The 14,391-nt window shown below is 38.0% G+C and overlaps 1 protein-coding gene across 1 annotated transcript in view; it reads right to left on the bottom strand.

Moving 5' to 3' along the window:
• Positions 1-8,718: 8,718 nt before the first annotated feature.
• The window catches only part of PPTC7 (protein phosphatase targeting COQ7), a 62,897-nt gene continuing 57,224 nt past the window's right edge, over positions 8,719-14,391 (bottom strand). Inside the window, exons 5-6 of the mRNA XM_069755164.1 lie at positions 14,211-14,340; positions 8,719-9,693 (exon numbers count right to left, since the gene is read on the bottom strand). Coding sequence (XP_069611265.1) covers positions 9,635-9,693; positions 14,211-14,340 — 189 coding nt within the window. The 3' untranslated portion in view covers positions 8,719-9,634. The remainder of the gene's footprint in view (positions 9,694-14,210; positions 14,341-14,391) is intronic.

Below are 14,391 nucleotides of genomic sequence, written 5' to 3'. Positions count from 1 at the left end.
TGGTAAAACCAATGATGTCGTTCAAAAGTAGAACTTGTCCCGCAAAAGATAAGCCCCCACATGGCCATATTGACGGAAACATTATGGCTCTGAAAAGAAGGGGAGCTATAAACGAAAAAAGCTCCAGGAGTGAAAGGGTTTATAAACATGGATATGGACAAATCTATGGAAATAGACATAGATACAGTGGGGCAAAAAAGTATTTAGTCAGTCAGCAATAGTGCAAGTTCCACCACTTAAAAAGATGAGAGGCGTCTGTAATTTACATCATAGGTAGACCTCAACTATGGGAGACAAACTGAGAAAAAAAAATCCAGAAAATCACATTGTCTGTTTTTTTTTATCATTTTTTTTGCATATTATGGTGGAAAATAAGTATTTGGTCAGAAACAAACAATCAAGATTTGTGGCTCTCACAGACCTGTAACTTCTTCTTTAAGAGTCTCCTCTTTCCTCCACTCATTACCTGTAGTAATGGCACCTGTTTAAACTTGTTATCAGTATAAAAAGACACCTGTGCACACCCTCAAACAGTCTGACTCCAAACTCCACTATGGTGAAGACCAAAGAGCTGTCAAAGGACACCAGAAACAAAATTGTAGCCCTGCACCAGGCTGGGAAGACTGAATCTGCAATAGCCAACCAGCTTGGAGTGAAGAAATCAACAGTGGGAGCAATAATTAGAAAATGGAAGACATACAAGACCACTGATAATCTCCCTCGATCTGGGGCTCCACGCAAAATCCCACCCCTTGGGGTCAGAATGATCACAAGAACGGTGAGCAAAAATCCCAGAACCATGCAGGGGGACCTAGTGAATGAACTGCAGAGAGCTGGGACCAATGTAACAAGGCCTACCATAAGTAACACACTACGCCACCATGGACTCAGATCCTGCAGTGCCAGACGTGTCCCACTGCTTAAGCCAGTACATGTCCGGGCCCGTCTGAAGTTTGCTAGAAAGCATTTGGATGATCCAGAGGAGTTTTGGGAGAATGTCCTATGGTCTGATGAAACCAAACTGGAACTGTTTGGTAGAAACACAACTTGTCGTGTTTGGAGGAAAAAGAATACTGAGTTGCATCCATCAAACACCATACCTACTGTACGGCATGGTGGTGGAAACATCATGCTTTGGGGCTGTTTCTCTGCAAAGGGGCCAGGATGACTGATCCGGGTACATGAAAGAATGAATGGGGCCATGTATCGTGAGATTTTGAGTGCAAACCTCCTTCCATCAGCAAGGGCATTGAAGATGAAACGTGGCTGGGTCTTTCAACATGACAATGATCCAAAGCACACCGCCAGGGCAACGAAGGAGTGGCTTCGTAAGAAGCATTTCAAGGTCCTGGAGTGGCCTAGCCAGTGTCCAGATCTCAACCCTATAGAAAACCTTTGGAGGGAGTTGAAAGTCCGTGTTGCCAAGCGAAAAGCCAAAAACATCACTGCTCTAGAGGAGATCTGCATGGAGGAATGGGCCAACATACCAACAACAGTGTGTGGCAACCTTGTGAAGACTTACAGAAAACGTTTGACCTCTGTCATTGCCAACAAAGGATATATTACAAAGTATTGAGATGAAATTTTGTTTCTGACCAAATACTTATTTTCCACCATAATATGCAAATAAAATGTTAAAAAAACAGACAATGATTTTCTGGATTTTTTTTTTCTCAGTTTGTCTCCCATAGTTGAGGTCTACCTATGATGTAAATTACAGACGCCTCTCATCTTTTTAAGTGGTGGAACTTGCACTATTGCTGACTGACTAAATACTTTTTTGCCCCACTGTATATCTGTATGTATCTATCTATCCCATATCTATCTTGTAGATTGTGAGCCTTTGCGGGCAGGGTCCTCTCTCCTCCTGTACCAGTTATGACATGTATTGTTTAAGATTATTGTACTTGTTTTTATTATGTATACCCCTCCTTACATGTAAAGCGCCATGGAATAAATGGCGCTATAACAATAAATAATAATCTACCTATCTGTAATGGAGTGTGGGTTGGACAAATGTAAAAGAGGAGGTTGGACAGAAATGACATCACAAATCTTTTTGAAGATAGAGGAGGGAGGTGTTTGGGTGTGTTTTAGAGTGGGTGTGGTAGGTTTGGGCTTAGAGGCCTGTGCAAAGCATCATGGAACTTGTAGTATTTGAGCACAATAAGTCAGGAGAAAGGAAGTTGGCGATTAACCCCATGAGAGCTGGATCCAGCACTAAAGATGTGGTGCTACAGCATGATAAAAGGTAATATTGCTAAAATAAACACAGTAGATGTTTTCAGTGGCACATAATAGCAAGATTTATGCAAAAAAAAAAAGTTATAGTAGTGGACAACTTCTTTAAGCTGTTTGGACAGGATTTTTCTTCAAAATAGGTAAAATAAACAGATTACTATATTTAGAAAGTGTCTTCAAGAGCAATGTGAAAAAACCTACACCGAAGGCAAAACCGACAAAATAGAATTCTAATGTATCCATTATAAGTGGGATTTAAAAAAAAAACCACACTGATCATAACCACAAACATTTTAGTATAAATACTATATTTATTAAATAACTTTACTGTTTACTTTCATATATTTACATAGGCGATTCCCATACTTGTGACATCATACATGAAATGCAAACATTTCCATTTAGAAGCTAATTAAAAAAAAAAAACACATTCAAAATACTCTGTTTATGTACCCTTGTCACCAAGATCTACCACGTACAGCCTTAAAATCTTAAAGTAGACTTTCTGACTGAAAGGCAGAAATTTAGCAACTTTACGTAACTGAACATTTACACACAGCTAGATATCATCTGTCATAGATCACCCATAAATAGCGGATATATGCACATCCAAGATTCAACGGATTGTATAGGACTAGACACCTGTCAATAGGTTGTATGTGGTCCTCAGCCACATCCACTTTCATGTAGCCGAGTTGCACTACAACACACACAAAGTGAGATTCCAATTTTGTAAACCCCTTTATAACAAATCGTATTCTTTCTTTCAGGAAAGAGGCCCAACGTTAAGACGACACTCTAAGACTACGTTCAGTTGAGTACACTTATTTTTACATTACACTTATCATTCAGCAGATCTGCAGAGAGCAAGCGCACAAAACGTTCCCACTAATGCATATTTACACAATGTAGTAACATACTGATAAAGCAGCATTTTAGTAGCTGAATATCCCTTTTTTCCCCAAAACCACTAAACTTTCAACATATAAAAGATAAAAACAAACACAAAAACCTAACACACGTGAATTTCTGTACACATCTCACAGAACTAGTCCTAGCATCAACTTTGATCACATTACCATTTTCACTTTAGGAAGTGCATGGGTTTTGTTTTCATCTTAAAAATAGATGTTTTGTGCGCATTCAGCTTTAAAAGGAAGAGACTAGGCTGATATGTAGACTGCAGAACATCACACAAGTGGCAAAAAAGAAGCATCTATCTTACAATATTGCTTTTAGAGATATGGAAAGCTATCAATGTTACCCGTCTTTGGTGTTACTTGAGGGAGAAGCCAAGAGCTACGTTGCTCAGTGTTCCAACGTTGATCATTATGAGTAGAGGTATAGAAGCAGAGGAAACATACACAAATGGAAAGACAGGTTCTACATTAACATCTTCATTGTGTTTCTAGTCTCAGAGTTGGGGCCAAAATATATTCATAGATTATGCCATAAATGCCCAAGATGAAAAGACCTTTTTAACACAGCAGAAGAAAAAAAATAAAAAATTTATATATATATATATATATATATATATATATATATATATATATATATATATATATACACACACATACAAAAACTCTACCCTGTATAGAGCCAATGACAACCTGGATGGGTGAATGTCTTCAAATATGAGACTTTAATTTGATCAAGAATATAGGATCTTGGTGAATGGGCAATTGGTTCATGCTAGGAAATAAATTAACCATTCGAGATGCTGAATCCATGAGATCTCATAGGCATACCATCACTTGCATTAAATCGCATCTGTTAAATACGGTTTTAATATTTTTTTATATATAATTTTGCCCATGCTTGCTTTCTTCCAAACATAGGGCCACTTGTGTATGCAGATTGTGTGTGTCATTGCAGTTAATCTCAAATTAATTTCAATGGAGCTGAGCTGCAATTCCAACCTGTAACCAGATGTGGCGACTTTTTTTTTTTTAGAAGAAAGACTTGTTTTCTAATGCTGGGCAAAACTTTTAAGGGCTACTTTGTAATTTATGTCATTTCCCTAAAATGTATCGGTGTACCTTTACCAAGAATAGCTGCTTCCTGATCCAGCCTCTTTAAGATGCATAATTTATCAGTACTATATACAGGCTGACCGCTAAACTGGATTGTCATGCGACTTCATATTCACCGCTGAGTAACCAAGAACAGGATTACTCAAGGCCCCCATAAGACTAAAAGCAAAGTCCATAAACTCATTTTGCAAATATGCAACTTAAAATTTTTCATATCCGATTAAAATTCCCTGTGAAATGGCCCAACACAAGACGAAAAATAGTAAGAAAAATAATTTCATTCTCCTCAAGATTGCATTAATCATAATTCATAAAAACACTGACAACAGAACTTTAATGATTGCAACCATTCCAAATTTCAGGAAATGTTATGTTGTACGAAGAATCAAACATTTCCAGATAAGACGTTTTCCATGGTATCTTCAGGCTCAATTGCAATTTATGGAAAGTTGGATGGGTTATCAGGAAAGACTATTGAAAGTAAAAATTTTTTGCCTATCTAACAGATTGGACGAGACTATTCCACTCCCCCTGAACATTTCTCATGGCCATACAAATAAGACATAATGACAAGGACAACACACAGAGAAAATACTATATTAAACGTATGCTTTTATTTCAATCCTCTTGGACCATCAGGTTCTTGAACTAATGCGGCAAAGAGGGTGAATAGTGTGTGGATAGGTGACCTGATCCAGGTTCTCAGAGGATCAAAAAGCAGTATAATTGCCCCTGTAAGCAGATTAACCAAGTTGGTGCACATTCTAGTGCAAGCTGGAAACCAGATATGGTCTGTCATCACTCACCAGCTTGCAAACATGGCCAGCATTTATAGGAAAGGGTATCATTTGCTTTCATTAGAATCTCAAAGCAGTAGGACTATCCTATGGATGACCAGGTTAAAAAGAAAACTACCCAAGAGCTATATTTGGTTGGCATGTTTGTGTGTTATAATATGAAGTCTATAAGAGGTTAATGTAGCGTAGCTAAGGCATTTTAGAACAACCACATTTATGGTGGCCAATATCATCCATACATTCCAAAGGAAATACCAATGCATTAGCCTGCCCACATAAAAAAGCCAGCCTCTGACCATTTACAGTTTGGTTTTCTACTTTAATTCTACTTCCCACTTAATAGACTGTGTGCAGAATTATTAGGCAAGTTGTAATTTGATCACATGATACTTTTTATACATGTTGTCCTACTCCAAGCTGTTCAGGCTTGAGAGCCAACTACCAATTAAGTAAATCAGGTGATGTGCATCTCTGTAATGAGGAGGGGTGTTGTCTAATGACATTAAAACCCTATATAAGGTGTGCATAATTATTAGGCAACTTCCTTTCCTTTGGCAAAACGGGTCAGAAGAGAGATTTGACGGGCTCTGAAAAGTCCAAAATTGTGAGATGTCTTGCAGAGGGATGCAGCAGTCTTGAAATTGCCACACTTTTGAAGTGCGATCACCGAACAGTCAAGCTTTTCATGGCAAATAGCCAACAGGGTCACAAGAAGTGTGTTGGGCAAAAAAGGCGCAAAATAACTGCCCATGAATTGAGGAAAATCAAGCGTGAAGCTGCCAAGATGCCATTTGCCACCAGTTTTGCCATATTTCAGACCTGCAACGTTACTGGAGTAATAAAAAGTACAAGTTGTTCAATACACAGGGACTTGGCCAACGTAAGGAAGGCTGAAAAACAACCACCTTTGAACAAGATAAAACGTCAAGACTGGGCCAAGAAATGTCTTAAGATTGACTTTTAAAAGGTTTTATGGACTGATGAAATGAGAGTGACTCTTGATGGGCCAGAGGCTGGATCAGTAAAGGGCAGAGAGCTCCACTCCGACGCCAGCAAGGTGGAGGTGGGGTACTGGTATCAAAGATGAACTTGTGGGACCTTTTCGGGTTCAGGACGGAGTGAAGCTCAACTCCCAGACCTAGTGCCAGTTTCTGGAAGACAACTTCTTCAAGCAGTGGTACAGGAAGAAGTCTGTGTCGTTCAAGAAAAACATGAATTTCATGCAGGACAATTCTCCATCACATGCCTCCAACTACTCCACAGCGTGGCTGACCAGTAAAGGTCTCAAAGAAGAAAAAATAATGACATGGCCCCCTTGTTCACCTGATCTGAACCTCATAGAGCACCTGTGGTCCCTCATAAAACGTGAGATCTACAGTGAGGGAAAACCGTACACCTCTCGGAACAGTGTCTGGGAGGCTGTGGTGGCTGCTGCACGCAATGTTGATCGTAAACACATCAAGCAACTGACAGAATCTATGGATGAAAGGCTGTTGAGTGTCATCATAAAGAAAGGTGGCTATATTGGTCACTAATTTTTGGGGGGTTTGTTTTTGCATGTCAGAAATGTTTATTTCTAAATTTTGTGCAGTTATATTGGTTTACCTGGTGAAAATAAACAAGTGAGATGGGAATATATTTGGTTTTTATTAAGTTGCCTAATAATTCTGCACAGTAATAGTTACCTGCACAAACAGATATCCTCCTAAGATAGCCAAATCTAAAATAAAAAAAAAAAAACACTCCAACTTCCAAAAATATTAAGCTTTGATATTTATGAGTCTTTTGGGTTGATTGAGAACATAGTTGTTGATCAATAATAAAAATAATCCTCTAAAATACAACTTGCCTAATAGTTCCGCACACAGTGTGTATAATTATGGTGCCTGGAGCTCTTATGAACAAGAAAAACATAGGTAACAAATAGACCCAACTATAACAATATTTAGCCCAATATGACAAATAACTGGTTGTCCGTAATCTTGGATTTATGATTCCAAAATGTTATTTCCCGACAGTGAAATTAGTAAATGCACTAATTGATTAAACTATCACAGCAATTATAGATCTCCAGGGGAGGGATTTCATGGTGGGATGATGCAAACAAACACTTGCTTGATTGGGGAGAGAATTGTTACATCATTTTCAATTCCAGCAAACAATTTATAATGTGCCTAATTGACATTGAAAAAGCGTGACCAATAAGGTCTAGATGTTAAAGGGTTGCTCATATCTTTAAAAAGTTATTGTCATATAGTTCTTGCAATATAAGCAATTTTGCAATTAACATTTTCAGCTGTGAGATACTAGTTTTTTTTTTTTTGCTTACAGATCGTTGCCTAGAAGGCAGAAAAAGCAGAACACGTGCAGCGCTTGCAAGCTCTTTTCTATAGCGCCTGTAATAAATGTTTTGATGCTGGCCAGGATCCATGTAACACACGGTTAACGCCTAATCCCAGCCATCTTAAGAGCACAGTGTTTACAAGCAAGAGAACACCAGTGGTCGGTTTCTTAGGCAACGAGTTGTAAACAAAATTATTACCTTCTAAAGCAGGGGTGTCAAACTGCATTCCTCGAGGGCTGCAACCAGGTCATGTTTTCAGGATTTCCTTGTACTGCACAGGTGATAATTTAATCACCTACACACATAATGATTGCAGCACCTTGTGTAATGCTAAGGAAATCTTGAAAACACGCATGGTTTGCGGCCCTCGAGGAATGCAGTTTGACACCCCTGATCTAAAGAGAAAAAAAAAGGCAGCTGAAAATTTTAATAGGCAGTAATTTGCAAAAATATTTATTTTTAAGCACCATCTGACATTCCTTACTTCCACTTTAAGGGCACTAGGAAAGTTGTGTCAAGGATGGTAACCTTTTTTGGAACTAGTGGTTACTGTCAATACCAGGCCACTATTACCTGGAGTGCCAGGTTTAATCCACACTGAGCAGGGGCCAATGGCACTAATCAGCAGAGTGCCCCTTCAGTTCTAGTTATAAAGAATTGTACAGCACATGTATACTAAAAACTGGACCTTTACTTTACCCTGCGCTAACAAATGAGGTACTCCAGGCTAGTAGCCATGTCGACAAGCTGGCCATTCACAAGATAGCTATCAGTTTAACTGTAGTTCAGCTGCCAGCCATCTCTCCCAACTCCCCCTTATATCCACTATGAGAGAGCCCCAGTCAGAATCATGGGACAGCGGGTGGTCTTCCCACTAAACAAAATGATCAGCCAACTGAATTGAAATTGCCTAATCAGTTGAAAGGGCCCATATACTTAAGATTTTTGGCTGATCCTGCCAAAATTGTCACATTCAGCCACTTTAATGTGTATTGGGGTCTTTAGAGGTTTTCTCCCTGGATAAAATCTCAGAAAAGTGAAAGAAAGTGTATTAGCATGTAGGTATAGAAGTAAAAAGAGGTAACGGCCCAGCTTGTGAACCGTGAATGAGGAGGATGAATAAGGCAAGCTGCAATGAAAGTCAAATTTCCATTGAAAATTCATGTTTTTTTTTTTAGAACATATGCTGGTTTTCCTGCTTAGTCAAGTTTTGGGCAGTTAAGGCAATATCAGAAGTCATTCAACGTGACCTTGTGTAGACAAGACAATAGGTTAGCAAGAGAACATACATTTCTTAACTGCGTACACATGAATAACTCATTGAGAATTTAATGCCTGTTACAAGCATGATGTGCTATCATTATGACATGTACATGGTACATGTTAACATTTAAATAAAAGCCCAACATAGGTATGCAAATATACAATTTCACAAAAATGAAGAAAAACGTTAATATACAATCTGAGGTAACATTACACACAACACACGTATAAAATACAATGAAATTACAGTCACGCAATATTTCTGAGTTGCAATCTTCAAAATACAGTAAAGTCCTTTAAGGTGACCGACTTACACCCAAAACTGAAGTGACAGGTAGAATTTCACTGCATAGTCACGAAATGTTACCCAAAATATATATTATATACAGATCTGTATATAACACATATATAAACATGGCTTTAAGTTAAGTAGTCTTAAAAATAACACAAACATCTGAAGGAACTTCTTGTGTTGTATAGTACAGCAGTTCAGAATATAAAAAGGCTTCTAGTCAAGGTTCAAAAGATGCAAAATGATGACGGGGAATTCAATATCTACTAAATGTCAAAACAGGAAATTCATGAATTACAGAATCCGTATTTTCCTAATTTTGAATGGATCCTAAATGTGCTTTTTGACAAAATGAAAAAATGACAAACAAAACCCAGTGTCCTGATGAAAGCGCTGCTTTATACAGAGGCACGTCCTTATGTTGCTCCTAGTTGGGTGATGAAGGAAAATATAAGCTTTCTGTAGATCACAACCATTCTAGCAGTAGTGGTTTTAACATCGCCCTCTGTTGTAATCCGCAGACGGCATGGTTTTCGAAATAACCAATGAAATATGCTGAAAAATTGCAGTCCTGCCAGCAGGATACAGTATAACAAAATTAGAAGTTCAAGGGTTATAGAGAAAGAAACAGAACACTAAATTTGTAGCAGATGTTCCAGGTATTTTAGTCTGTATATTCAGCTACAATTGACAGAAGAACAGTGATGTCATCCGGTTTCCCTCCTAAAGAAAAAAAAAAAAAAAAAAGTACAGTAATATAATTTTGTTTTAGTTGTACACAGCAGATACATACATTCGTAGTAGACATTATCCACTATAATCTGAAATCTATATGATGCTATCAAGCAAGCAAGAGAATAAAAATGGTTAATAATGGTCAATAATGGTCAACAAATCAATATCCAATTGCAAAATTGTGTATTAGCTATCAGCTTAATTTAATACAGCAGCCTCATCCCAGGACACAATGTATGGCATAGGGATATTACGGGTGAATCGTATAGGCTCAGGAACTGGCGTGAAAACACGAAAAGCTCAGAAGCAAAACTTGTCTGTATAATTAAGAAGTTAAAAAGGTTGTCCTGGCATAAAATGCCGCCGATCTATCCTAGGTTATTAATGTCAGATTGGTGGGGGTCCGATAACAGTCACTAATCAGATATTAGTCCTGGTGGTCGCCAGATGTAAACAGTACAGTGGCTAAGCGGTCAGCACTGTAGATTTGCAGCGCTGGGATTCTGACATCCCACAAAGAACAAAATCTACAAAGAGTTTGTATGTTTTCACCATGTTTAAGTGGGTTTCCTCCCACATACCGATAGGAAATATAGATTGTGAGCCCCAATAGAGACAGTGATGACAAAATCTGTAAAGCACTGTAGAAGATGATAGCGCTATATCAGCATAGTAATAACATTAAATGGGGCGGTGCTGTTCAGCGCTATTCAATGTGAAATGGCTACTGCAGATCAGCTCACTCTATACTTATCTACAACCTCTGGCATAAATTATGGAATCACCGGCCTTGGAGGATGTTCATTCAGTTGTTTAATTTTGTAGAAAAAAAGCAGATCACAGACATGGCACAAAACTAAAGTCATTTCAAATGGCAACTTTCTAGCTTTAAGAAACACTAAAAGAAATCAAAAACAAAAAATGTGATAGTCCGTAATGGTTACTTTTTTTTTAACCAAGCATAGGGGAAAAATTATGGAATCACTCCATTCTGAGGAAAAAATTATGGAATCACCCTGCAAATTTTCATACCCAAAAATAACACCTGCATCAAATTAGATCTGCTTGTTAGTTTGCATCTAAAAAGGAGTGATCACACCTTGGAGAGCTGTTGCACCAAGTAGACTGACATGAATCATGGCTCCAACACAAGAGATTTCAATTGAAACAAAGGAGAGGATTATTAAACGCTTAAGAGGATAAATCATCACGCAATGTTGCAAAAAAATACAAACAACATGGGAAGGTTGTTAAAGGCAAACATACTGGTAGACCAAGGAAGACATCAAAGCGTCAAAACTTAAAGCAATATGTCTCCAAAACAGGAAATGCACAACAAAACAAATGAGGAACGAACGGGTGGAAACTGGAGTCAACGTCTGTGACCGAACTGTAAGAAACCGCCTAAAGGAAATGGGATTTACATACAGAAAAGCTAAACGAAAGCCATCATTAACACCTAAACAAAGAAAACAAGGTTACAATGGGCTAAGGAAAAGCAATCATGGACTGTGGATGACTGGATGAAAGTCATATTCAGTGATGAATCACGAATCTGCATTGGGCAAGGTGATGATGCTAGAACTTTTGTTTGGAGCCGTTCCAATGAGATTTATAAAGATGACTGCCTGAAGAGAACATGCAAATTTCCACAGTCATTGATGATATGGGGCTGCATGTCACGTAAAGGCACTGGGGAGATGGCTATCATTACATCTTCAATAAATGCACAGGTTTATGTTGATATTTTAGAAATGTTTCTTATCCCATCAATTGAAAGCATGTTTGGGGATGATGAAATCATTTTTCAAGATAAGGCACCCTGCCAGAGCAAAAACTGTGAAAACATTCCTTGGAAAAAAAAAAAAGACATAAGGTCAATTGCCATGGCCTGCAAATCTCAATCTCAATCCAATTGAAAATCTTTGGTGGAAGTTGAAGAAAATGGTCCATGACAAGGCTCCAACCTGCAAAGCTGATCTGGCAACAACAATCAGAGAAAGAGAAAGCCAGATTGATGAAGATTGATTGATGAAGAGTACTGTTTGACACAGTCCATGCCTCAGAGACTGCAAGCTGTTATAAAGCCAGAGTTGGTGCAACAAAATACTTGAGATGGTTAGTGTTTTTTTGTTTGCTTTTCATGATTCCATAATTTTTCCCCATACTTGGTTTAAAAAGTAACCATTACTGACTACCACATTTTTTTGTTCTGGATTTCTTTTAGTGTTTTTTAAAGCCAGAAAGTTGCCATTTGAAGTGACTTTAGTTTTGTGCCATGTCTGTGATCTGCTTTTTTTCTACAAAATAAACAACTGAATGAACATCCTCCAAGGCCGGTGATTCCATAATTTTTGCCAGGGGTTTTATATAGAAGGGTTCAAAGTGACAACCAAACTGCTCGCAAATATGGACAAGAATTTGCAAGTTGTGACAAGAATTTACAGATTTCATCATTTGTGAATAGCCCGACCATGACTTCAATTTTAAGAGAAAAAAATAAAATAATCTGTGTACAGCAGACATCAGGAAAGCCCAAGTCTGTATGGAAAGTGTGGGCTTCCTTTATCCCAGAATTCTAACCCCTTCACAACATACGACGTCATTTGTAGAGTCCTTGACCTTGATACGGGCTCAGACGCGGAGGCCGCATCTTTCCCTGTACATGATAGCCGATTTAATCAGCAGTCTTTACTGGCTGGAAGCTCGTCATTAATACTGTCCTGTCACTTGATTGTGGGGGAAAAAGGATTGTCATGACAGACATTACGATACTCCTGTCAACGCAGGCTCGTGGCCAGCATTCATAAGAGATCATGATTTCTGCTATACATAACAGTGTTGATGTATTGCTCAGGCGATCACATTATCACAGCTTCAAGTCCTTTATATATACGATTTTAACCCCATCATGACGGAGCCCTTTTTCGTTTTTGCATTTGTTTTTCGCTCCCCTTCTTCCCAGAGCCATAACTTTATTTTTCTGTCAGTGCGGCCATGTGAAGGCTGAAACCATTGGTTTTACCATGACGTGTACTCAAAAAAAAAAAAAAAAAACGGGAAAAAGTTCCTAGTGCGGCGAAATTACAAAAAGTGCAATTCCACAACTGTTTTTTGGATTTCTTTTTACCATGTTCACCAAATGCTAAAACTGACCTGCCATTATGATTCTTCAGGTCATTACGAGTTTATAGACACCCCCAAAAAATACACAATTTGTTAAACAAGTTGTGTCATTTTCCGAGGCCTGTAGTGTCTCCATTTTTCATGATCTCTGGTTGGGTGAGGGCCTATTTTTTGCCCACCAAGCTGACGTTTTTATTGATACCATTTTGGTGCAGATATGATCTTTTGATCGCTCGTTATTGCATTTTAATGCAATGTTGCAGCGACCAAACAAAAAAATAAATAAAAGCGTAATTCTGGCATCTTTACATTTTCTCATTACACCATTTAGTGATCGGGTTAATTCATTTTTTATATTGATACATTGGGTGATACCAAATATGTGTATGTGATTTTTTTGTTTTATTTTAAATGGGGCGAAAGGGGGGTGATTTGAACATCTTAGCGGGTTAACAGCATGCGTGCGGTTTGTGATTCCACATCAAAGGCAAAAACACGACATGCGCACTACTAGTACGGCGCATCTCGTGAAGGGGTTAAAAATATGAAGGAAAAAAAAGTTGAAATCACTTCTCTTGTCCCATTGAAAACAAAACAATTACAAATTATAGAATATAAAAAAAAATATATACATTCACACATTTGTTATCACTGCATTCTGAAATGTCTGATCAAAACAAAATAAGTTAATCCAATTACTAAAAAGCACCACGAGAAAAATATAATTCGAAAAGCCATAATTACGCTTTTTTGTCAGCCGCCAGATTGAAATAAAATGCAATAAGAGGCAATCAAAACATTGTCTTTGAAAAGAAAAAAAACAAAAAACATCCACCCTTGCACTCCCTCATGCCTCCTAAGCCTGCATGTCCTCAAAGTTTTTTGTCGCACAGATGAAATAAAAGAACTTTGATATCCTTCTCAGCGTGGTACGTGCAGGAAGCCTTTCTTTTTTGTGTTGACTGAATCAAAACTTTGTATCTACATCAAAATGGTATAATCAAACATCAGCTCAGGACACAAAAAGTCATCACACAGCCCCATATTCTGAAAAATGGAAACACTACAGGTCTCAGAAAATGGTGACAAACGCAAAAACGTTTTCATACAAATTTTGGAATTTTTTTCATCACTTAAATAAAACTTTACATGTTTGTTATCTGCGTACTCGTACTGACCTGGAGAATCATACTGCTCGGTCAGTTTTACCATATTACCATATAGTGAAAATGGTAAATAAAAAAAAAAAACAATTGTTGAATTGCATTTTTTTGATTATTTTGGAGCTTTGTGTGTCATGTTGAATAGCATGCAATAATTGCATATATACAAACTCCCAGACTCTTTCCTGTGCGTTATATATACACAGACTGTCTCACCTCTGACATTCAATCCATAGTCACAGGCAAACTGTGCGAATGGTGACATGTAATTGGGATCATATGCCAGGTCATGGGCTTGCTCAGCAATGCTGCGTGCCGTCTGCTGTATACTTTCATAGTTTGCATTCTGGAGAGAAGGAGGAAATCCATCATTAGAAAGGTCACCAACCTAAAATAG

Source organism: Ranitomeya imitator, chromosome 1 (assembly GCF_032444005.1).
Source record: "Ranitomeya imitator isolate aRanImi1 chromosome 1, aRanImi1.pri, whole genome shotgun sequence".
NCBI classification, from domain to species: Eukaryota; Metazoa; Chordata; class Amphibia; order Anura; family Dendrobatidae; genus Ranitomeya; species Ranitomeya imitator.
The sequence above is the reverse complement of the archived record's forward strand: the minus strand, read 5'-3'. Positions and strand labels throughout refer to the sequence as shown.